At 30.7% G+C, this 23,677-nt stretch overlaps 1 protein-coding gene across 2 annotated transcripts in view; it reads right to left on the bottom strand.

Moving 5' to 3' along the window:
• Window positions 1-2,937: 2,937 nt before the first annotated feature.
• The window catches only part of LOC111636008, a 58,374-nt gene continuing 37,634 nt past the window's right edge, over window positions 2,938-23,677 (bottom strand). For both annotated transcript variants that reach the window (XM_023381161.1, XM_023381160.1), the window contains exons 2-4: window positions 6,164-6,370; window positions 4,490-5,735; window positions 2,938-3,928 (exon numbers count right to left, since the gene is read on the bottom strand). In XM_023381161.1, the coding sequence (XP_023236929.1) occupies window positions 3,154-3,928; window positions 4,490-5,735; window positions 6,164-6,370 (2,228 nt within the window). In that variant the 3' untranslated portion in view covers window positions 2,938-3,153. The remainder of the gene's footprint in view (window positions 3,929-4,489; window positions 5,736-6,163; window positions 6,371-23,677) is intronic.

The raw sequence follows: 23,677 nt of genomic DNA, 5'->3' as shown, positions 1-23,677 counted from the left end.
GGCCACATGGAGTTTTCCAAGTTTTCTCCATGTCTGTAACGCCTGAATAGGGACCAGTTACTCTTAAAAAGACCTCCCGGAAGGCATCTCCCTTAGGCAGATTGCCCAAGTGTTTCAATGCCATAATTTAATAAACAAACAAACAAAAGATAGTTTATACCCAGTTGATGAGACATATTGAATTTGATTGCCTAATAAGCTAGCTACTGTAATTTCAGTGGATAACCTGCTGGTTATCTGTTTTTGAAAGATAATTTGAAAGGGATCACAAGATATACAGTAGGGTAGGTTATATGAATATTTTATTTTCTGTGGATTATCCCCAAAATTACATTAATTTAATTGTGATTGATATTCACTTGTGGCTGGACATATAACCTTAATATGCTATTATCTTAATATAACAAATCCCATTTAGCTATCTAAAGCTAATCCCAGTTAGAAATGCTCTTCTATCATTGTAATGAAAGCACAATAGCACTGAAAAATGTAAAGTAAAACAAATATTCAGGTCTTAAAAGCAGAATTGTTTTCTAGAAAGAACAACAGCATACTATTTCATTTTCAATTATTTCCATTAGGAGAGTCTTATCCCCTAACCATTGTTGGTTCAGCCTGATCTACAGTGGGACAGCTGGTTGGCAAGGGACAAGACCCAACACATCCAAGATAGGCTGCCCATTGGAGTTGCTCACCTAGCACCAGAGCAGTAGGCTGATGCCTTAACTACTTCAACCATCCACTCTTCATTGTTTATAATCATTTATAATAATTTTAATTTATTTAATTTCTTTGTTTAGCAAACAACTGTTTTTTACGAAATTCCCATTAAATGTTTAGAATTTCTTTGAACTGAAGCGAGAAAGTTGATATATTTATAGTAATTTTTCATTTTTCTATCAAGATTCAGGTATGTATTTATTTATATAATTAAAAATAAACAAGGGGGGAACAAAATAAAAACATTAAACAGGGGCCATTCATTAATTAAGTATACTGTTTAAGGGAGAGAGGGGAGTTGCAAAAAGTACAGGAAAGATTGGGAAGGAGTTGAGACATTGTTTACTTGGACTATTTTAGTGGTATTTAGTGCCATACATATTTGTTCTTATAAGTCTATGTGCATAAACTACCAGAAAATGTTTACATAACTTTTTAAAGTCATTACTGTCAGGATGATCTGTGAACTATTGTACATGTAGTTAAAGGGGAGAGGGTTTGCCAAAAGTGTACAGTTATATGCAACATGGAGGAGGCTCAAAAAATACAGAATTAATGGATGGCACCACAGAATAAGATATAATTATTTAGTTTACTATAATAAGTGTGTCATGTTTACATCTCAATTTACCTTAGAACTTGAGCAGTTTTCTACTATCTGATACACTTTTTTTTCACGTTTAATTTCACTTAACCCTGTTCTAACCATGGTGTAATTTATCGATTAAAATAAACTACAATTAATCAAAAGTAAGATAGAAATTTGAATAAGTACCACCCATCAATAAAAACTAGAACAAATACCGCCACGATAAACGTGATAAACACTCCACCCTAGTTTTTCTTAAATCGGTAATTGTCCGATCTTTTAGCTCGATATGACCTCGATTGTTGAACTCTTATCCCTAATCTGCCCCTCACTCAGTGAAAGTACCACCCACTTTCTTGTATTACCTTTGTCTAACGGTAAATGACTGTATCAATAACATAATTTGATTTATAGTAACTCTAGAAAGGGTGTAAGGTCGTAAATATTCAAGAATTTCACACGTTCTCCTTAAGGCTCTTCGATTGAGCAATCACACAGGAATGCACCTCATTGAAATCAATATTTTTCTAGGTATTCGGGGTACAGAAAAATCTACAGTGGGGTTGTTTAAATAAATAATAATAATAAAAAAACTGCACGATTTTGTTTCGTTCTGCATAATCATCGGAGCGTTTTCTATAACACATTGTCAAGCGGCTCGCTCGGGATCAAAACAATTGTTTTCAATTTTAAGGCCGTCTACACCCAAACTTATCTATAAACTATCCCCTGTGCGATTTGTAGGTGAATTGGACTCCATAATCTCTTCTTTCCATCTCTCCCCTTTTTCTTGGTTAGCCCAAATTCCATTGAAGTTCGGTATAACGCGGTTAAAGAAATGGAACAATATGGCAGCCACATCATCATCTGTCCCGATTCTGACAGATACTGATCTGGGAATCGGTCGAGCGTGCACATTTGTCTAGACTGTTTTGACCTCTGAACCCGATAGCAACTTAACACAATACTCGAGTCTAGTGTTGTGGGATGTTACATTTAGTCTTTTAATAATAATAATAATCCCACATCCTCAAAAAACCCTTTTGTGATTAGAGATCTTGTGAGAATTTTGATCGTTACGCACGGTAGTCGGGTGATTTTTTTATTATTATTAATCTTTGTTATGTTTGGCTTCTCTGTAATGTAGTGATTATTTTCGAGTTATGTTTATTCTGTATAAAATTTGCGAAATTTTATTGTAAAATCATCTAGTTTTGTTCGTTGTATACGTCATAAAATCGCTCTTTCTTTTGCATTTGTTAGAATATGCAAATTTTGACTGAAAAACACCACAACTATGAGTACAAATTCGCGAATTATAATCGCAAAATAATTTTCTGGTCGTTATCTGTGTTATAAAATGACTTTTTTACGTATTAAAGTATGCAAATTTCTATTAAAATTTATTAATTTTGCTCTTAGAACATAACGATTTACGTTTTTAAATATTGAAAATTCTACTAATTTGCATTTTAATAGCACAATTGTTGTATTATTTCTCACTGTCCTTTGTATAAGATTTATGGAGTTTGATCTTTGAAAACACAATAATCGTATTTTTCAATTCTCTGTTTTGTTTTCTTAATGCAAATTTAGGGCATCAAAACATAAAACTTCCATTCTTTTCCTTTGAATTGTGTATTAAATTATGCAAATTCCGGTCTTAAAAACGTAATTTAAGGATATACTTTGTTGTGCTGAAAATTTTGATATGCAAAATAAATTATTATACACTCGATTTTACAATGCGAAGATTTTTCTTTTATTGATCGGGGGAATGCTGTATCTACAAGTCTTGTGCGGAGAATTAAATATGTAATATGGATAAAGTGTCAAACGATAGTTCATCCTTTGTCTTCAGGACTCACCCATGGATATTCTGTAGGACACGGCTGGCAAGTTTTCATATAACGAACACCACCTTGATACCACACGCTGCACACTGTAGGATGGGGACAGGGTTCGGGTAGTCCAGTATATTTAGATTTGTCACATTGCCATGGCTCAAAATTTGCTAAATTATCTAAAGGGGTAGGATTTCTCATCCATTGTACCAGTTGCCAGTTAGTAACGAACCATACGTCTTGCTTATCCAAAATATTGTCCAGAAACTTGAGGAAACCACGACGATGATGATCCGTGTTGAACCATGCCGAATGGTAAAACAACCCAAAGGGAGCTTTATTGTTTTTATAATGGCGATTGAAGTTTTTCGTCAGCATCTTGATAACACCTTCTTCGTCTTGCGGATTGGCGCAAGCATCTGCCATAGAGCATCGACCACCTCTTAGATCCAACCACATAACCAGACCGAGTTCCCAAAGTCCGGGATAGGATTTAGTAGGACAGGGAGCTATCATACACTCGTGATTTATGGCATAATCGAGAGTGTAGGGCCAAAAGGGTGGACTATTCTCGAAGATTGGCATGGAGGCATCGTAGGTAAAGTTGGCTTCGTATAACATATCGAACATTTTGTTGCCACCTATTTGTAGAAATGGAGCTCTCATCCCTCTGATGTCTTCAAGTTTCACTCCTCCATATTTATGCAAGATTTCACGCTGACCTTGAATTTCTTTGTACCATTGCGACTTGGAAAATTTCTCTCCGTAACTGTGACTGTAAGAAAATATTGTTAACATTTTGCAAAATATTATATATCACAAATGTATAATTAAACTAGTTGTAAGAGTTGTATACCCATACATTGATCTTCTATCTCGTGATACATCATAATTAAGTTTAACCCTCTTAACCTATGGATAGTTTCTCATATTAGAAGTAAAATTTTCTGCCTGTTTGAGTTTCCAGGTGATTCTAACTCATGTAATTCATCATCTAATCATGTAATTCACCGTGAAAGTTAGTACTGTACAATAAAAAAGAGGATGCACTGCATCTGCCTGAAAATTTGCCCAATTTTTACAACAATATAAACAACAAATCTAAGTTACTTTAGCCTGTATATTAAAGAAACGTGACTAAAATTTCGAAATTTAACGGTAAAATGTGAAGGTCGCAACAAGGCCACCATTAAACAAACATTCAAGGTCAATGAAAACGTATGTTATGGAGTAATTGGAAAGAGGGGTTTCGAGAAGCTTCAAGGTCATTGTAAGGTATTTTTTATATCAAAATTCTAGTAAAATTTGTACTACGTGAACAAAAATTTGTACTTACGTGATGGAATGAGAGGCCATTTCGTGTCCCTGAGAGTAGAGTGTTTGAACTTGACCATAGTCCGTCCATTCGTGAGAAACGTAAAAAGTTCCTAAAATAGGGCACCCGTTGGGATTCTTCCTTCCCGTCAGAAAAATACTTTTATACAAATCATAATTTAGGTCGTTGATGGCATCATCGAAAGTCAATAACACTATCTGAGGCACTTGATTGGCAGTTAATCCCCCAGGGATATCTGTGCCACCACATCTGCAATCTGGAAGAGCACATGAATAAGAATCGCATCTAACGGCCTGAGCGAAAGGGGGTGGTGTAGAATAAACAGATTTTGGGCGCGAAGGAGGAGTGTTTCTTAAATTAAGTGTCGTCTTATCCGTCGTGGCTACTGTGGGCGATGCTGTGGTTGTTGGTATACGTCCTCTGTTGGTAATTTTGGTAGGGTAATCGTAATCGCTTGATTGGTAATCCGGATAATCTTGGACGGGCGATGTATCGTAGTTAGTAGGATAGATAGTTGGTGTTCTGGTAGAATTTAGGTGTTTCTTACTATAATCGGGTGGATAATCATATTGCGCTGGTGGTGGCTCGTATATTCGTGGTTGGTTGTTGTTCTGTTTGATCGAAGTCTTACGAGTGGCTTCGAAGTTGTCATCGTACCCACCTAAAATCGTTGTTTGGTTGTGATCGGCATCGTGATCGTAAGATTTACCATTATTAGAGTGTAGAGGAGGTAGATCGCGTATTTCTTTACCATAGCCATTTAATTTATTGGTGTTATCTCTGCGATAATTGGTGTTTGTCGATTCGTCTTTAACCAGAATCTGTTTTATGAATACATCGTAATCAGATACACCCGGTATTCGTTGAATCACTCCAGAAGTTTTCGGGGGTCCGTCATTGACGTATATACCACCTTCCGAATCGACGTAGGGGGGTGCAGCTTCATCCGAATCGGGTGTGTCGGGCTCGTAAGACTCATTAACATCAGGGGATTGACGGTTATAGGGATTGAGATTTTCAGGTTCTAGCTCTTTTTTGTAATCGTGTGGAGATTTATATATTGCAATAGTCGTGGGTTCCGTTGTTGTAGTGGTAGTTGGCCTGTTTGTAGTGCTTCTGCTCCTGTTATGGAAGGATAATTGATTATCGTTGGGGGTGGAGATGATTGTGATGTTTGAGCGATGCCTGTTTGAATCAAAACCATCTTGAGGAGGACGTTCTTCAGTTGGGTTTGGTGGCTTTTCACCTGAAAAAACATAAAGGGGATAAGTTTAAAATGGCGTTCTAGATACAAATCATTAGTCAAGTCATTTATACGCGCGTGTATAAAAAATCATATCCGGATAATAGAGCTTTCTTATTATACAAACAATGGCAAAATCGCTGACATATTTTTCTTCTTTTTTTTCAATCGCAGGCATTGAAAGTGGAATTGAGGAAATTGCTAAGCATTCGACATTGTATAAACTTCAAGGACTTTCATATCCAGGTTAAAGAGTATTGTAAGATAGCGTAATAGTTGTGGAATAGTACAGAAACGTGACCAGCCATATGTCATACACGATAAAAATCTAAGCATGATATTCATAAAAGGAAATTGAATTGAAGAGGGATGCTTTTTCTCACATGATTATTTACGTATTTCGTGTCAAATTAATTAAAGTTAACACTCACCACTGGCACATTCGACGTTCCTAGGCCAGTCGCACGTTTGTAGTTCTGCACTAAAATACAATCCACCCGTACAACTTTCGTGTAAAGCATCACCAAACACGCATACGAAGTACTTGCTGCAGTCGTCCATATCTGCGAAGTAACCGAATTGTTCTGGGCATTTGAACGACTTGTCCGGTTCTCCATGGCATTTTTGAGTTAAAAAACCTGTAAAATTTCACATTAAATACGTAAATTATTATGTTTATATAATTTTGTATTACTTACAAAGCATTAAACTTAAATTATTTTGTATCTTCAAGGATGATTTATGAATTGAAATAGTATCAATGCTGTTTAGATATTAAAAAAAAATGGTGTTAGAGCTTCTAGATGTAAGAAAATTGCTTAAATTTAATACTTTATAGGTTAAATTCTTAATTTTTTAAAGTATTTTAACTGTAAAATCTTACATTTTTGTGCTTAAAATACATCATTAAACTGAAAGATAATGTGCGATTACTTAAAAAATTTAAATTTAAGTTAAAAAAGTGCACGAACAACGCTACTTTTAAGCCAAAATTTCCTTTAAGCAAGCAATTTTTAATTAAAATGCATCTTTTTGAAGAATATTCCGATTGAAGATGTGTAATTTAGTGAAGTGTTGCCCTCGTTAAAAGCGTTTTTTTATATACTTCATAGCCTAAAGCTAAAGGATATAAATTAAGTCCCAAAAACTTTAATATTTTTACAAATTTTAAGATTTAATGAATTCTTTTAGCTTCGGGCTATAAAAGTTATTTAAGCAGGTTTTTTTTTGTAAACACTCAAAAAAAATTGAAGCCTCAAAAAGTTTATCGAGTCGTTTTTAGGTTTAGGAGCTCGAAAATCGAGTATTTCTGAGGTTTAGAGGTTTAAAATCTAGCATTATTGGGGTTTAGAGGTTTAAAATCTAGCATTTTGGGGGTTTAGAGGTTTNATATATAAATTTTAATGTTGTATGTATGTTGCTGTAAAGTACAGTAATACCTCGACTTACGCGAACCCAGAGTTATGTGATTTTCAAATCTCATCGAATCATCTTTTGTTTGAGCTCCAGGTAACTCTTGATTATTCACTCCCCCATACCTTTGTTCAGCTTACATGTTCGGACGTGTCACGCGGAATCGATGCATAGCTACAATTTATTTTGTGTTATTTATTTCTGTGTATTTTATATCTACGGAGACTTGAGAGACTCTATGTGGTGATTTCTTGTAATCGTGAATAAATCAAAAGACGAGATAAGATTAACGAGAATATTTATTAGCTTACATACCTCCAACTTGGATTTTACACAAATTGCAAAATTATACCCCAACTTACACGAATTCGACTTATGCAGTTATCGCTCGGTCCCACCTATCGCATAAGTTCAGGGTATCACTGTATTAGATTAAATTAAATTTTCCTGAGAGATGTCAACACATATTGGACCATATGATTATCTTCAATTTTACAATTGTAAATGATTCTTGCTCACAAATAGGTTTACCAGATTTCTATGCAAGGGGGATGGTAAAGACATCGGCTTTTTCATTCGTCATAATGGGTAGTATACGTTTGATGATAACTACCTGTAATTTTATTACAGAATCCATATATTTAGTTAGATCAGTTGGATTTAGAAAGAAATGAATGTGAGAAAAAAGGTAGATGACTCTTTTTTTAAGTGTCTTGATTTACAGAGATCAAACATTCTCACTCAAATTTATACATTTGTAATGATTAAACTGTGGACTCTGAAACTGTATAATTCAACATTATCATTTTGCATTACAGTGTTTCAGAGACATTGTAACATCATATTGTTACGACTTTAATATGAGGCATTCTTTGTCTATTAAAAAATCAAAAATCCTATATCTGATTCACATCCTGTTTCGTTATGGCATAGATGGATTCCTTACTTCACAGCCATCTGGCCAATATCTAAATTGATTAAGTATGAGATAAGTGAATTAAAAACAGATAACTTCCTATTTTAATCATAAAAATTTACATTTTTAAGTAAAAAATGTCGTGAATTTTAACATAAAAATATTTTATGACATGACATTATATATTAAAAATGTAAATTAAACTTCAAAAAAACCCTCAAAAGGTTTTTTGTTTCAAAGTATTCATTCATTTTTTTAAACTGGAAATCATAAATCTTTGTGCAGATGGTTGTGTGTTATCTTAGTGCTAATAACTTATTTGGCTGATTGTTGTTTAGATAATGCCGACAGTGTATTGTTTATTAAACCATATTTTTTATATAGTATTGTTTAATCTTTTACCATAATACATATAACGTCATTTACAGTTTATTTATTTAACTTTTGGGTTCATTAAGTTGATAAAGATTTATATGAAGAAAGTGTTATACCGCATCATAGAAGAATGGAGTTCATACTTACATTAACCTCAGATCTTAGAGATAAGTTAATGGCAGTCTGTTATTTAATGGGTTAATAATGCAAAATATCATAAATATTCATTTATAGTAAGATTTTTAATGTGATTTTCATTATCAAAATCTGTGGAAAGGTTTTTAAATTTTATCTTTTATTGTGTTATACTTCTACATATGGCTATGCATTGTTATTGTTTAAGAAATATCTTTAACAGCTATTTAATTGTTTCCTTGCAGACATAGTAGGTAGTTGAACAATAATTGCTCAAATATTTCTCAACCTTTAATAGGTTTTATCGCTAAAAGTGATACAAAGACTATTAACAATTGAGAAACCCAAAATTGTTCACATAATGTAGCTAAAAATAAAAAGTTTTTAAGAATATCTATCATTTTTATTATATTATTAAGTTTAAACTTATATAATAACTTGAAAATAATGTTTTTTATCCTTGTGCTGTTAAATAGTAGATACAAAGGTTCTTTTTTAACTCTTTCTGCCCTGTAGGTATTAAAAGAGCCTTTTTTCATACCTATCATGAGTTCAACCAGATAGTAAGGGATGGAACCAAATATATCTGGAAAAAATTCCTGAGTTTTTTGATCACTTGGATTCGATTCCAAGTCTCCAGAGCAGTAGGCTAACGCCTTAACACCTCAGCCACCCAGCCATTGGTAGATGATACTAGTATTTGAGAGGAGTAGAAATTGAATTAGCTTATTAAATAATCTTTTTATAATAAAACGTAAATAAAAAAAATTAAAACTTTAAATTTTTTTTATATATATTAAAACACTACTCTAATTTGGAAAACAATATAACTCACAGACACCTTCTGTACTTACAGGAGGTGTCTGAGTTGTTATATTATTTTCCAGCTTATAGCAGTGTTTTAATATAATTTCACTTGTGTTTATGGAAAAAAAATTAAAAAATTTTTACTTGTGACAATAAATATTTCATTAAAAGCTTTATTTAAATTTTTAAAAAAATGAGTGATATGTCATCAATCAATTAATTGAGAATCTTCTCTATGTTAAAATCGACGTGACCTTGTTTAACAAGTTTTAATTTTAACTATGGCATTGTTTCAAACTTTAATGAATATGTACTAGAATCTGATGAACATATACTTCCACACTTCAAACAGGATTTTAATTTGCATAAATGTTTTATTAATTTAATTATTTTTTATTTAAATATATAAGAAAATTATTTGTTTTATATAAATATTGGTTTTACAAACTTTATTTTTTACGGATGTCCTTCATGGAATTTAACAGTCAAATAATTAAATTTTCAGTTAGGTTAATCAATAAAGCACTGTCAAAACAGTGAGTTCTAGTACTCAATTATCACTTTTTATACCAGTTAGTCCACTTAATTTTACTACATAGCTGATAAAGAAATGATATAAAATTCTAAGAAATATTTTGAGCGTATAAAGTAATCAATCAGCATCTATAAATTATCTTAATTTATAAAACTTCTTGTAAGAATATTTTAATGCATAATGTCTGAAAATCTCTGCGTAATTAAGAAAATATGCTCCTGAAATATGCAATTAAGACATAAATGTAGTTTTCAAAGTCTGTTGTTAGATGAATTCAAGATAGAATGGTTTAAACAAATTTCTTTGCTATAATATTAAGCTGATACAATTTGAATAAATTGGAAATATATACAGAAAATTTATTAAGTTATTTTTTATGCATTCTATTAATTTTCTTTTATATACAAGGGATAAATGACCCGATATGCTTTATTGAAGTATTTTATTTTTAACAATTGCATTCCAAGCATTCTAAAGCCTTTCTGGTCAAACCAGAATGGCTCGTCCATGCTTAGTATGCATGGGTGTCCACAGAAAATTTTCCAAGGGGGTAAAGCTTAGAGACAAATAATTTCATCAATAAATTTTAATTTAATTTTTTGGGGTTTTCTCCCCCAAGTAAATTATAGAATACAGTATTGCATTAAAGTGAGTCATGGTTGAGGGTATGAGGTTACCAATTTCAATTATGTTTAATTATAATTTGTGGAAATTTTTACTTCATCCCGGGGATAAGCAAGTGCCATGTTTGTACTCTGTGCAACCCCCCGTTAGTTGATTTATTGAAGTATTTTTTTTATCTAGCCATCTTTCTAGTAATTTAGCTTATTCAAATTTGAATGTATATTTTCTTTCATTTATTTTATTTTATTTTCTTATTGCTAGATATGTATAAATAAACAGCTTTTTTACATAGCCATTCATATAATAAGCAAACATGCATTTTTGATTACCTTCAGTGACTGTTATCAGATTATAGCATTAATATTTGAGATTGTAACCTGATGATAGTCATTGAAGACAATTGGAAATGCTTATTTGCTTATTAAACATATTGCTGGTGTATATAAATTGTTCATTTTCACATATTTAATGAAATAACCAGTTCAGGTTATTTTTTTATTGCATTAATATCTAGTGAACATTACTGTCTTGTTTGGTACTTTCCAATTTTTTTTTTATTTGGTGACCCCTTTCAGTATACTGGAAGACCGTGACATTAACCAGTAATACTGGTCGCAACCCTTTCAGGGGTTGCGACCCACTGATTGGGAAACACTGATCTGAATACTGAAATTCAATTGTTATTTATCAGTATTTTCAATACAAGTTTTTGAGTAAGTGATATAAAAATCCACCCATTGATCATTGAATTGGCATATTAAAAATTAGAGTAATATAAAAAGTTGAAACGATAAAAAAGAAATATATTTAAATATTTGAAATAAACAGAAAATGATTGTATATTGTTTAAATTTGATACGCAGTTAAACTGATTAAATGCCGCAATTTTTTCACCTCTGAAATTAGCACTAAATCGAGTGTGTTCCTGAACTGAAGAATTTCAACAATAAGACTCACTAATTTGAAAGTCAGCATAATATAATTTGATGATAAACATGTCATTTACAATACTGTAATTCATAAATACTGAAGGGTTTTTTATTTAATATTTCAGAAGGAAGATCCATTCATAAGTATTATTGATACTTTATGAGAGTGATATTATTTAAGTGAGTGCTATATTGAAGTTTGATTTCATTAAATTCTACCACTTGTTGAATTTTGGACAATGATTGAAGTAATTGTACTTCTTCGTATAAATTACATAGAATACAAATTTCTACCTGTTTCTAATTAATTTCTAAATATTTTATTTAGATCGAAGAAGACAGAGTTAAATACATTTATCCAAATGAAGAAATATATAGTGGAATTGAGGAGAATATGAGAAATTTGAAGAGCTGGGAATGGATTTATGGACGAACACCTCGGTTTACTCTCCATAAAGAATTCGTAGTGGAAGAAACTATAAATCTACCTATACGTTGCTCAAGTAATCATGAGACCAATAAATTAATTATTGAAGTTATTATTTATCATGGAAAAATTGAAAATATTTATTTGAAATTGTCTGATGTTGAAATATGTCCATCATTGAAGCAATACTTTTGTGGAATTTGCATGAAATCAGATATTATATTGCAAACTATCAAGACCTGGACTGAACATAATAGTCAGCATAAAGTATTGGAAAAGTATGTGAAACAAACATTATTAAGTATATTTTCATAAATAAAATTTGAAATAGGATTATCTGAATAATTTTATCAAATAATAATGTAAAGTTTTGATTTTTATGATTAATTTAAAATCTTTAATAAAAGTTTTGGAAAAATTTTATGACATTTTAATTAAAGAATATGGGATTTTTATATCATAAAATACTTTATAAACTTAATTTTATGACTAAACATACTGTAAANTGGTGTTCTTTTGACTTCTAAGTGCATGTTTTGTAACAAGCCTCTTAGAAGTCACTCACCTTTTGACAGCCTCAAAATATGAGGCCTAGATCAAAGGCTCCTCCTGTATTAGGGCTTAGTTTATACATATAAGGAGTTTACTTATCAAAAATAAAATAATTTTATATATGGAACTATAAATATATCGTTGTATTTAGGCGATTTATGGAAAAAAACCCGTTTGGTAAAGTTAAAAATTTCCCATTATTATAATTATAATTTTTCTCTGTTTTTTATAAGTTTATATGTTACAGATATAATATAATAAAAGGTCAACTTTTCTGAGGTTATTTTTGGTAGGCAAATAGAAATAAATCAATTGGGTGTATGATAAATATCGCTCGAGAAACAATGGACGCCTTATGAAATGGAGCGTGATAAAGTGGATACAACTTAGAAAATAGCATGTAATTCAATCTTCGAAATTGTATATTATTAATAGAATTATTCAAAAATTTTGTCATTTTTCATCTATAACCTAGTTTTATATATAGAAATTTCGAATTTTTCTATAATCCCCAATGATTGGGTTTGTCACGAAAGTGTTTGCAATTCGTGTTTATATTGTTTTGTGCATTATAAAAACACTGAAATTCTAGAAACATCAACATCATCATCATCTTACTATTCGCGTGTTAATGGCAATGATCCAAAACGTGTTGCAACTCCTCCTCATCTGCATACTTTATAAAAATAGAGGAATTAAATAATGTCAGTGCTTATATTTTCGAGAGAAATTAAAGTATCTGTGCCACTTAAAATTGCTAAAAAAGCACGAAAAACAACTGTAGAAATCAGCTTAATATATTCTAGAACAGGATTAATTTATGCTAAATCTTAATGTTCAAGGACGAAACTTGAAATTAATTCTTCACACTATCAATTTTTAGAAGGAAGTCGCTTCATAATAAAACCCACAATGAGTCCTTGATACGGTTTCAAGAAGAAAAAAAAAAGAAATGTTATGTAGGAATGTTCCCTGCTAATTTTATTATTATTATTATTAGCTAAATATAATCATATTTGTCTCTATAATTTTCATACTGCGTTCATAATTAACATGCTTTATACACATTAAACACGTAAATTTATACTATTTTGCTGCTAGAATCGAAAAGAATTGAAATTTATAAGCAGAAAATGACAGTTTCTGCAAGATTAAACAAGTAATAACTTATTAAATTTTGCGTTAATTTAAGAATAAAATTAACANTTTTTTTATTATTATTATTATTAGCTAAATATAATCATATTTGTCATAATGGGTTCATCTTTAATTCCTGTTTGGTTACACGTTGAAGGCGTCGGCGCTTCTTCAAGCGTGCAAAGACTGCAAACATAATTTAAAGAGGTCATCAGGATTAGCAAGATGCCAAGGAAAAAAAAAAGAATTTCGAGAGGAATGACTACTTATAACTGGTATATATATATTAAAAAATAGAGTTAATTTATAGGATAACTCCAGGCTAAAATTTGTTACAACTGTCGAAACGTACTTTCTGTGTTGTTGGAATTTGTAGAGGATAATATGTAAATTAACTCGTGAAATCGCTGTAACAATGCAAATAATTTAGTTTTGGTGGATTCAAAAATCTTTTACTGATGCTATATAATAACAATCGCTATAACAGTGCAAAAAATATAGTGGACTTTCGATATAGTGAACTTTCAAAGCTTAAGCTAAATATAGATAATTCACTATACACTGTAAAAGTTCGTTAACCAGGCGCTCCATAATTCGGAATGTTCGGTAATCCGACATGCTAGTATTTCGCTCACGTATAGTTTTTGTTTTTTTAACTGTATTATACGTTCATTATATTTTTGCGAGTTTTTAATTAACACAGTAGAGCCATTCACAATATAATCTTCAGATAGATTGATTAAAGAGCGTGAGTAAACAAGTCGGAAGCATACAGCAGTGTATACTAGTATAAAATGTATAGCTATTCTCACAATGTTACCCGCAGAGTGCATGAAACTACTGACACTTGTAGTGGGATACTGTAGTTGTTCATGGATTCACGCCTCACCAACAAGGCTGGCAAGTGGAGTTTTCCGGGTTTTTCTTCACGTTGTAACACTTAAATAGGAGCAGTTTCACATAGGAAGCCCTCTCGTCAAATTACTTAATTCAATATAAACCTATACCTGCAATATTAAAATCGCGCATAATATGAAATTTTATGAAAATACGAAAACGTCTGGTAATCTGGCACCATCTGGTCTCGTATGTGCCGGATTAACGAAAGTCTACTGCACATAAAGAACGACAAAAGCCGATAAAATTGTTTACCATATCGGGTAGTCACTGTATTTAAAAGTTTTGCAATTTAGTGACTAATTCCCTGACGCTTTCTGTAGTAAGAATCATTGACAATAGGGTAACTACAACCATTATTATTGGGAGTCGAATTGGAACGTGCAAACTAACATTCAATCCTGCCACTAGCGATAGAGATGTAGAGTAAAAACTCTTATATAGTGTATATACGCGTGTAGGCTTCATTCAAGTCCTTTTCTTCTACTTATTTGAAATTTTTCTTAATTTATTAAAGGTAAGAAGACCCGGGTTTCATGGGTCCCCTTCCTGGTTACGCTACTAACGCTATAACAATGCGAAATATTTAGGAGTTTTGCTATATTGGTGAATAATAAAACCCTTTTCTGTTGCTCTTTTGTCTTAAATTTGTCGACTGGAACTATTGTTATCGCGCTGTTTCCTTTAATTCGAAGCCATTTCTGTACTACTTTTTTTAAAACTCTGTTACCAGAATAATGAGTTTTCATCCTTGAAAAATGAATAAAAATGTTTTTTTTTCTAGGTTTTACTAATCTTTCCTTTCTATTATTTATCAGGGAAATTCATCACGCTTAATTATATTGTTGAGATTCTAGATACCTTGTATAATTATAGTTAGTCTATACATAAATAACTTTCTATTGAATTTTATACGGAACTGCACGGAACGAGAGATCGTAAAGCATTACCTGGCTGACCCTACCAGTGGCTTAATGGATAAAATCCCTGAACACTAGTAGTTGATCGCGGTTTCGCGCATTATGAGTTAGCCGCGTGTAGTTTTCCGTGTTTTCTCCACGTGTCTAACATCTAAACAGGAGTCAGTCTCTCATTAGTAATATAGTTTTCAAAGATCAAACACTAATAAACTTCAGATTAATTTCAAATAATACAATCATTAATCTATTTCTGGTTAAAATTCTTTAAAATCGAAAAATAATTTTAACCAGAAATAGATTAATGATTGTATTTGAAATTGATCAAATGTCGAGGTCACAAAATCGATTTTGTGGCTCGACATTTGATCAATCTCAAATAGTTTAACCAGAAATCGATTTTTGAGCAGTTTAAATGCTTTATTTAACTAAAATAAACAAAAATAGATTTTTTTAATCGATTACAGATTTAAACAGACATCCACTTCGCGGGGTCGCGCCTGACCAATGGACTGGCCACGTGGAGTTTTCCGAATTTTCTTTCTTCACATGCCCGACACTTCAATAAGGGCTAGTTTCCCATAGAAAGTCCTCTCGGGCACGCGCCCTTGGCACATTGCCCATTTGTTACCTTATCCCATCAATCCTTAAAGAAGCATTGATTATGATCGAGTTCTTACATAGATCTGGATCAATTATACGGTTTAGGGCCCTACCTCTCTTTCGAAGTCATCAAAGTATATGAATAAATTCATCAAATAAGTAAGAAATTTCTCACCACTCATGAAAAGTAACTTTAGTTTATATCACTTTCATATCAAGTATTTTTATTTAAAAGAATAAATTTTAGGGGCCCTTTGCATCCGGAGGTCGTCTATGCACTCCGTCTGAATAGAAATATCTTAATTACTCTTTCTTACGAAATAATTTTATTTTACTTTCCTTAAGGATAAATTTGGATAATAGCGATAATTTCTTAGCCTTTGATCCTTAAAAATATAGATTAAAATAATTTTCAGATAGCTTAATATATTCAAAATTTAATATAACAAATTTTGATATTAAGGAATACAGAAATAATTTTAAAAATTATAATTTGTCAAAATTGATTAAATAAATCAGAAATAATCGATTTCTTATCATCAGTAATCGATTTCAAAACGACTAATTCAGAAAATCGATGTGTAATCGATTTCAATTTAATAACAAATCGATTTAAAAATTTAATCGATTTTAAACAATGGTTTAAAACAAAACGAGAAATTAATCGATTTTTGATCAATTATAAATAATATTAATTAATGAAAGATCGATTTTAAACGAGTTCACCAATTATCGGTTTTTACTTCATTAAAAATCGATTTTTTTTTTTTGAACAATTTATCGAAATGAATAAAGTTTTGAAGCTAAATAAATGATTTTTATCTAAAATTTAATAATTAATCTCGATGATTTTTATAGAGGCATCCCCCCTCGGTAGATTGCCCACGTGTTGCGTTGCCATATACAAATAATCCAGTCTCCGGAGCGATAGGTTGAAGCCTTAACTACCTCCATCATCTCCCTGTCGAATTCTACAGTTTTATCAATTTCTACAGATCTATAATTCAAGTAGCAATTTTAAACGAATTAATTATTGATCTATCTTAGATTATTTAATTACAAATTATTAATCAATTATCATAAATGCGTAAATTCCTATCTCAAAACGTGAACTAGATTTATACTGGCTTACCTCGCTTGGACCAATTTTCAAACTGGTATTAAAGAACTGGTTCAGAATAACAAATGTCTTAGCTCCATGTATTATAACCCTTAACGCATAAATATTAGAATTTATATGTTTAGTTTTGTTATCTCTGATGCCTTAAAAATCTGTTTGTGTATTACTTGTATGCATACTAAAACTCCACTTCTGTAATTGTACGGAATCTGGCAGTGTCATCGAGAACAGTTTCCAAAGTATTGGGAACAGCTTACACAGTGTTATCTATTCTAATTAATTCATTTATTTGTTATATTATTGCTGATTTAAATCTAATTGTAGTATTACTGATCATCATAACAGAATATGTATTTTTACATGCGTTAGTATGTAAAAATACATATAAAATTTTAGTTTTATAAATATTATTTATCTGTCTAAATATTTATAGAAGATTTCCCGATTTTTATATTTAAAATAGCTCATAATTTTTAAAATAACTAATTAAACTTTGTTTTATAATAAACTCTTTAATGTTTGTTCTTATCGTGTCAGTCTCTGTTAGCCTATATTCGGTATATAACAACTTACAAACTTCCGATATCTATAAAAGGATTGATACTCCTTCTATTTATATCCAAACCGGATATAAAAAGAGGAAAAGAAAAAAAAAATACTGTATCTGTATGTCAGATTGTTTTCATTGATTACGATTTCTTATACAATTATTTGCGTACTATATCAATTCTAGATCGAATTCCAATAGAGGAGTCAATTACAAGAGCAGCTTAGCGCTCGTTCGACGCGTGAGGGCGCTAACCTTACCGATTACCGCCAGGTGTCGCTGCATCTGTTTTCCGCCAGGCGACTGCAGCGACATCTTCGACTGCAGCGACATCTTATTAGTGAAGGAAGTGAAATGCTTCACAAGTTCATTGGCAGCACTAGCATGCCTGCGACTCATTGTTAAACTAGGCCATTTGTTTATGTCCCCCCTTTAGCTTCCATCCAAGGAAATGTCCATCTGTCGCCATGTCTGTCTGACCTCTTTCTTTCCCGGTCACATATTTCGGATTATTGCTCGAATTTCGCCCACGAATCTCACTTTTCCACCTCACGACTGAGGGAACAATAAGAAAACGTTTTTTTTTTGACGCTAATCATGACGACACTTAATAGGTTAATGCGAAGAATAAATAGATAAACCAGTGGCATATCTCATATTAATAATAAGTTAGTGTGAAAAATTGCTTTATATAAGGCCTCAAATAGCTAGGTCGATGTTCCAGGACGCTTACAAGAGGAATGACCCAATTGATGATAGCCGATTTCCTGTTTAATAATGCATTTGTGCGATACTAAGAAAGGAAAAGAAAGTAAAAAGAAAAGAAGAAGAAAGTAGTAAAGCTGCTTTGTAAATTTACGATGGGCCTGAGCCTGAAAGTAAAGTTTACTTCTGGTTTCAACTTTCATTTAAATGATTTCTCTACTGAAATATAATATAATTTTTTCATTTTTATTACTTGATTTTAGTATTTTTTTCCTTGATGATTTTACTAAATGCGGCTTTCTGTAATCGAGTCGTGTTCGTTGGTATCATGGCTGAAAACACGATGCAGAACTCACATTACCTAACGAAATTTTTATATCTACTGACCAATTTAAGGTATTTTTAAGCTTAAATTATACATTAAGTATAAAAAAAAATTTGCTCGTGGATCGAAAACGTTTATTTTAAACGTTTTTTTATGATTTAAAATAATTGATTTCATAAGGTATCAGGTTGTATCTGCTGGTATATATCAATTAAGCAGCGACAAAGAAAAAAATTCTTCTGTTAAATGAAGTATTTTAACGAAACAACGAGATAAAAGAAATAAATAAATAAATAATGTTTATGCAACTCGACCAGAAAAATTTAAATGAGGATTGCTCAAGAATTTAGTAGTCACCGTTTCGATAGAGGACACTTAACCATTATGTCTTACCACTAATTGTAATGCTTTGTATTCTATTAATGGATAGACATGACTACAGCATTTGTAACGAGATAAATGATCAACATGCGATTTTTTCGGTGTTTAAAAATTAATTTATGGCATTTTCTAACTTTGTGGAATTTTTCCTTGATGATTTTACTAATTGAGGCGTGTTCGTTGGTATCATGGCTGAAAACACGATGCAGAACTTTCACTATAAAGTTATGTATTACCAAAATTTTATGTCTGCTGACAAATTAAAATATTTTTAAGGTTAAATGAATGAAGAGGAACGATTTATTTTCTTATATTATACTCAATTAGATTTAATAAATAAAATAAATGCAAAATTTTAGGCGAAACTGTCATGGCTTTCAAAACCTGATATAGGCCACGCGACCGTTTTCCCCCCGTTTTGCGATTTACAAATATTGAAACTATGTATAGCCTATATATATATATATATAAAATTAACGTAAGCTCATTATTATTCCAAAAATGTTTTACCTCGATACAATCTTTAATATTTTTTTCCTTTGTTCCTCGCATAAAATAAGTTAAGTCACGCTTTGGAACACGAGTGAAGACGACTCAATTTTTATTAATCTAATAATTTTAATGCATCAGTAAGTATCGAAATCACGGGGAAAAAAAGAGTATATTTTAATAGTTTAGAAGGAAGTTAATACGAAAAATAACAATTAAAATTATGTTAAATATGCATTTACTATTGAACTAGAACTGAAAATAATTAAATTTAGAATAAATATTTAAGTTGTAAATGAAGTTTATTGCATTAAAAACATGGAAAATGAGATCAAGTTTCCGTTTTTAATGTTTATAAATATATTCTAATAACAAAAACACGAACTAGAACTGCGAAAAGAACAGTTTGCGAATTATTTCCTTGACATTGTAGCCTAGAAACATCAGGAAATGTCTATAAAATTGCTTCAAATCGCAAAACAAGAGAGATCAATCCTAGTAGACTACACGTTAAAACGATTAAGAACTGGTCAGGATCAATTTCTATCAATTTTCCTAACATCATTTCACTCTCAAGTATCCAATTCTGAGCTATTTGCTACTATATAATACGATACGAATTTCAATTCTCACAGCATTTTCGATCGACATAAATTCCCAACCTCAATCATAAGTGAAAACAATGGACGACATATCTTATAAACATCCTGATTATTTGTTGACGTGACTTTAAACAAAATTCTAGTAATTGCTAACAACGTTTCTATTGTCCAAAGTTAGTGTCGTGTCCCTATAGAGTTATTTTGTGTAATTTTTCGTGAATTGTTTTTTTTTATATATATATAACATCGTCATAAATCAATAAAATAATATAAATTTTATTATAATTCTTCTTCACGTTCAAAAAAAAAACAAATTTCCTTATTTGAAAAATTTTTCCTTAAAATCAAAGATTGTCTCCAAACAGTTACAAGCCTTATAAAAAATATATACTTAAAAACAAATAGTATAATGCCTCTTTCTTCCTATTTTATTTTTATTTTTTTTTTTCTGTTATATTTAATGACGTAACGATAACAAAAGAACACTTGCAATTACACTATTAAGTAAGTAATAATGAATGTGATTAGTTCAATAATTGAAATTACTTCATTAAGAAAGCATTTAAATTAGTTTAATTTTAACACTGTAATTTTATTTTTTGTAAATTAATTTAAGGACTTTATACTTATTTTTAATGCATATATAATGGATTTTTCTAAAATTTTTACTAGAAGGAATTTTTCTATATATATATAAGTAAATAATGCTTAAATTTTTGGTAAATGATGGTAGAAAACTATTCATTTAATAACAGTTGTTAACATAAAACGGTCTGTTTGTTTAGAAAAACGATTATTTTTGAGTCACTTTTGTTCCAGGTGATAGGTTTCCTTTCTTAACAGTATTTTATATGTATTAAAGATTTTCTACAACTACAAAATGTTAAGATATCGAACGAAGTAGAACAGTTATTGCCTTAGGAAAATTTTTATACAAAACAAATCGACATTTTCTCTACAGGGTTTAACGAACTGTTTTTTTTTTTTTTTTTTTAATTAGACTCCCCTAAAATATGCATCATCATCTACATAAATGTAATTATTAAATTATTAATTAATTAATTAATTAAACAGTTTCATTCATGACGGGCGAAACGTGAGTAGGGTTGCACGCTCTTAAATTAATTTAAAAAAAAAAAAAGAATATTTTTATGAATGAAAATGTGTAAAACGCCTTTTTTGGTTCGATTCATTCAAAATATTTTACTGAATTAAATTGAGTTGGGTGTTACCGAAAAACCTATTTATCACGGACATTTTTGTTTAATATGACAATTCAACAATACAGTAGCTTCGGTGATTATATATTTTTTAAAATTGTATATTGTCTTCTTGCACGATAATTGAATAAAAACGGCTCTAATTTATATGAATAATATAGAAAGAAATGTCCTTTCTCTCTTCAATCCCTTCATTGTTTTCTTTTCTTTTTTTCTTTTTTTAGTTTGGTTGGTCGGTAACCTAAAGGGTCATGTATACCGTTCATCACCACGTTTGTTGCGTGACTTTGCGTGACAGATACGATGTTTCCGGGTCACGAAGTAGAAGATTCACGAAAATGGGAAGATGGGAAAGAAAAAAAAATAATAAGTAAACTTAAGTCAAAACTCCGAAACAAAATGTTAAATATACTCTTAGAGAGATCGAGTGGGTTACTAACCCATTTTGTGCAATGGGATATATAGATTAAGCGGTTTTTTAAGTAATGATACCTTTCATTTATTCACGGTGCACTTGACAATAGACTGTAAGATATAGTAGTGCACAAAATTTAAGGAGTTTCTTCCCCCTTTCGCTGTTTTTTTTCTCTACAAACAATGCATTTGAGGCACGCCCATAACAGGTGTTCCACCTACAACTGATAGGTGCTCCATTTTACAAATCATAATCATGTGACATAGCTAAAGTAACTTAATAACATTATATAGAACAATTGACTTCAATCTTTCATTTAAAAGTAAGTTTATCTCGTAGGATAACAATAAACCAAGAAACAAAATGGTTCCGCTTTGTTTTTCTAGTCATATGGAGTGAAATTTCGTTTTTTTTACTAAATTTAATATTCGAAAAATAAATTTTACCAATTCTTTTACTACCTTTCTTTTTTCCTAATGGTCCCTGAAGCTGTTAAACCTGTTGATAAAATCACATTAGTTTACCGACGCAAGGCCGCTAACCATGCTGAATAAAAAAAAAATAAAAATAGAAAACAATAAGAAAACCGGACAGAGCCGTCTTGTCTAGTTTAAAAGTACGAATTGGATTTTAAATCGGCTTAATGGATAAGAGAAAGTTGTAGGACGATGTTATTAACATGTAAATACACAAAATAGGAAGGAAGTGTCTACCAGGCCTTCGGGCTGAGGTCACTGTACTCTATTATAACTACAAAAGTAGCATCGTATATGTCAAATTATTTCTTAAAATATTCTTAAATAATGTTTTCAATAATAATTTATGATTTATAAAGTGAAAATATAAAAAAAAAATTATAATTTTATAAAAAATAATTTTTGATTTTTTTTTCCGTATTGCCATGTTACACTTTTAGGGGTCGCTTTAATCGTCACGTGATAATTGTAGCAGACGACCTAGAAGCAGAACAAAGCGGCTATCTTCGTTATCTGAGATTAATTATTCTTTTGTCTCCCTTTTTTTTAAAAATAACTGGACTTTAATCGTTCATTAAGATGAATTTAAGGAAAATTTTCAAAGCTTTTATTATCAGCAGCAGTTTAAAATTAATGAATTGTTATTTATCAACGTAACAGTTTAAAAGAAAAGTAAGAGTTAGGCCTAAATTTGTATTTAAAATTAAAGGAAAAATATTACAAAAAAATATAAAAAATTAAGTTTTATGCTGCATTTTTATCGGGCAAATGACAATAAAAATAAAGAATTTATTATTTATGAGAGAAAATTAGTAAATAAAATTGAATTTAAATTTTATTAAACAAAATGCTTGCATTAAACTAAATTTTAAGCTATTTAAGTAATATTTTAAAATTTTATATAATAAATTTTCCTTATATACACACATACACATTACATAATTACATATATATAATCATATGTAATGTACAGTTCATTACAGAACTAAATACAGCGGACTCTCGCTAATCCGGTCATTTCTTGTGCAGATGAGTGTCGGATTAGTGAGAGTGCCAGATTATTGAGAGTTCAAATTAGCAAGAGTCTACTATATTATTCACAATAAGAATGGTATTATTTCGGATTCCTACTTTTCTTAATTCCTTATTAAAGTACAAATACAAATTATTACAAACAAAATATCTTAATTGTACTCCTACTTAAGTCATTTATGGTTTCACTGCTTTGTGCAATAAATAATACAAATAAACATAAGAACATCAAAAATTCTCCTTTCTTTTTTAAAACCACATTTTTTTTTCCTTATACTTTGAAATTATTTACAGTTACAAGTTAAACGTCTTGAATAATTTACAATTTGACAGTATAACATTTTTAACTGTTAAGTAATTACAATA

The sequence above is a fragment of the Centruroides sculpturatus genome, unplaced genomic scaffold (genome assembly GCF_000671375.1).
Source record: "Centruroides sculpturatus isolate CEXI.00-Female unplaced genomic scaffold, Cexi_2.0 scaffold1015, whole genome shotgun sequence".
Lineage (NCBI taxonomy): Eukaryota > Metazoa > Arthropoda > Arachnida > Scorpiones > Buthidae > Centruroides > Centruroides sculpturatus.
This window is presented reverse-complemented; position numbering and strand designations above follow the sequence as displayed.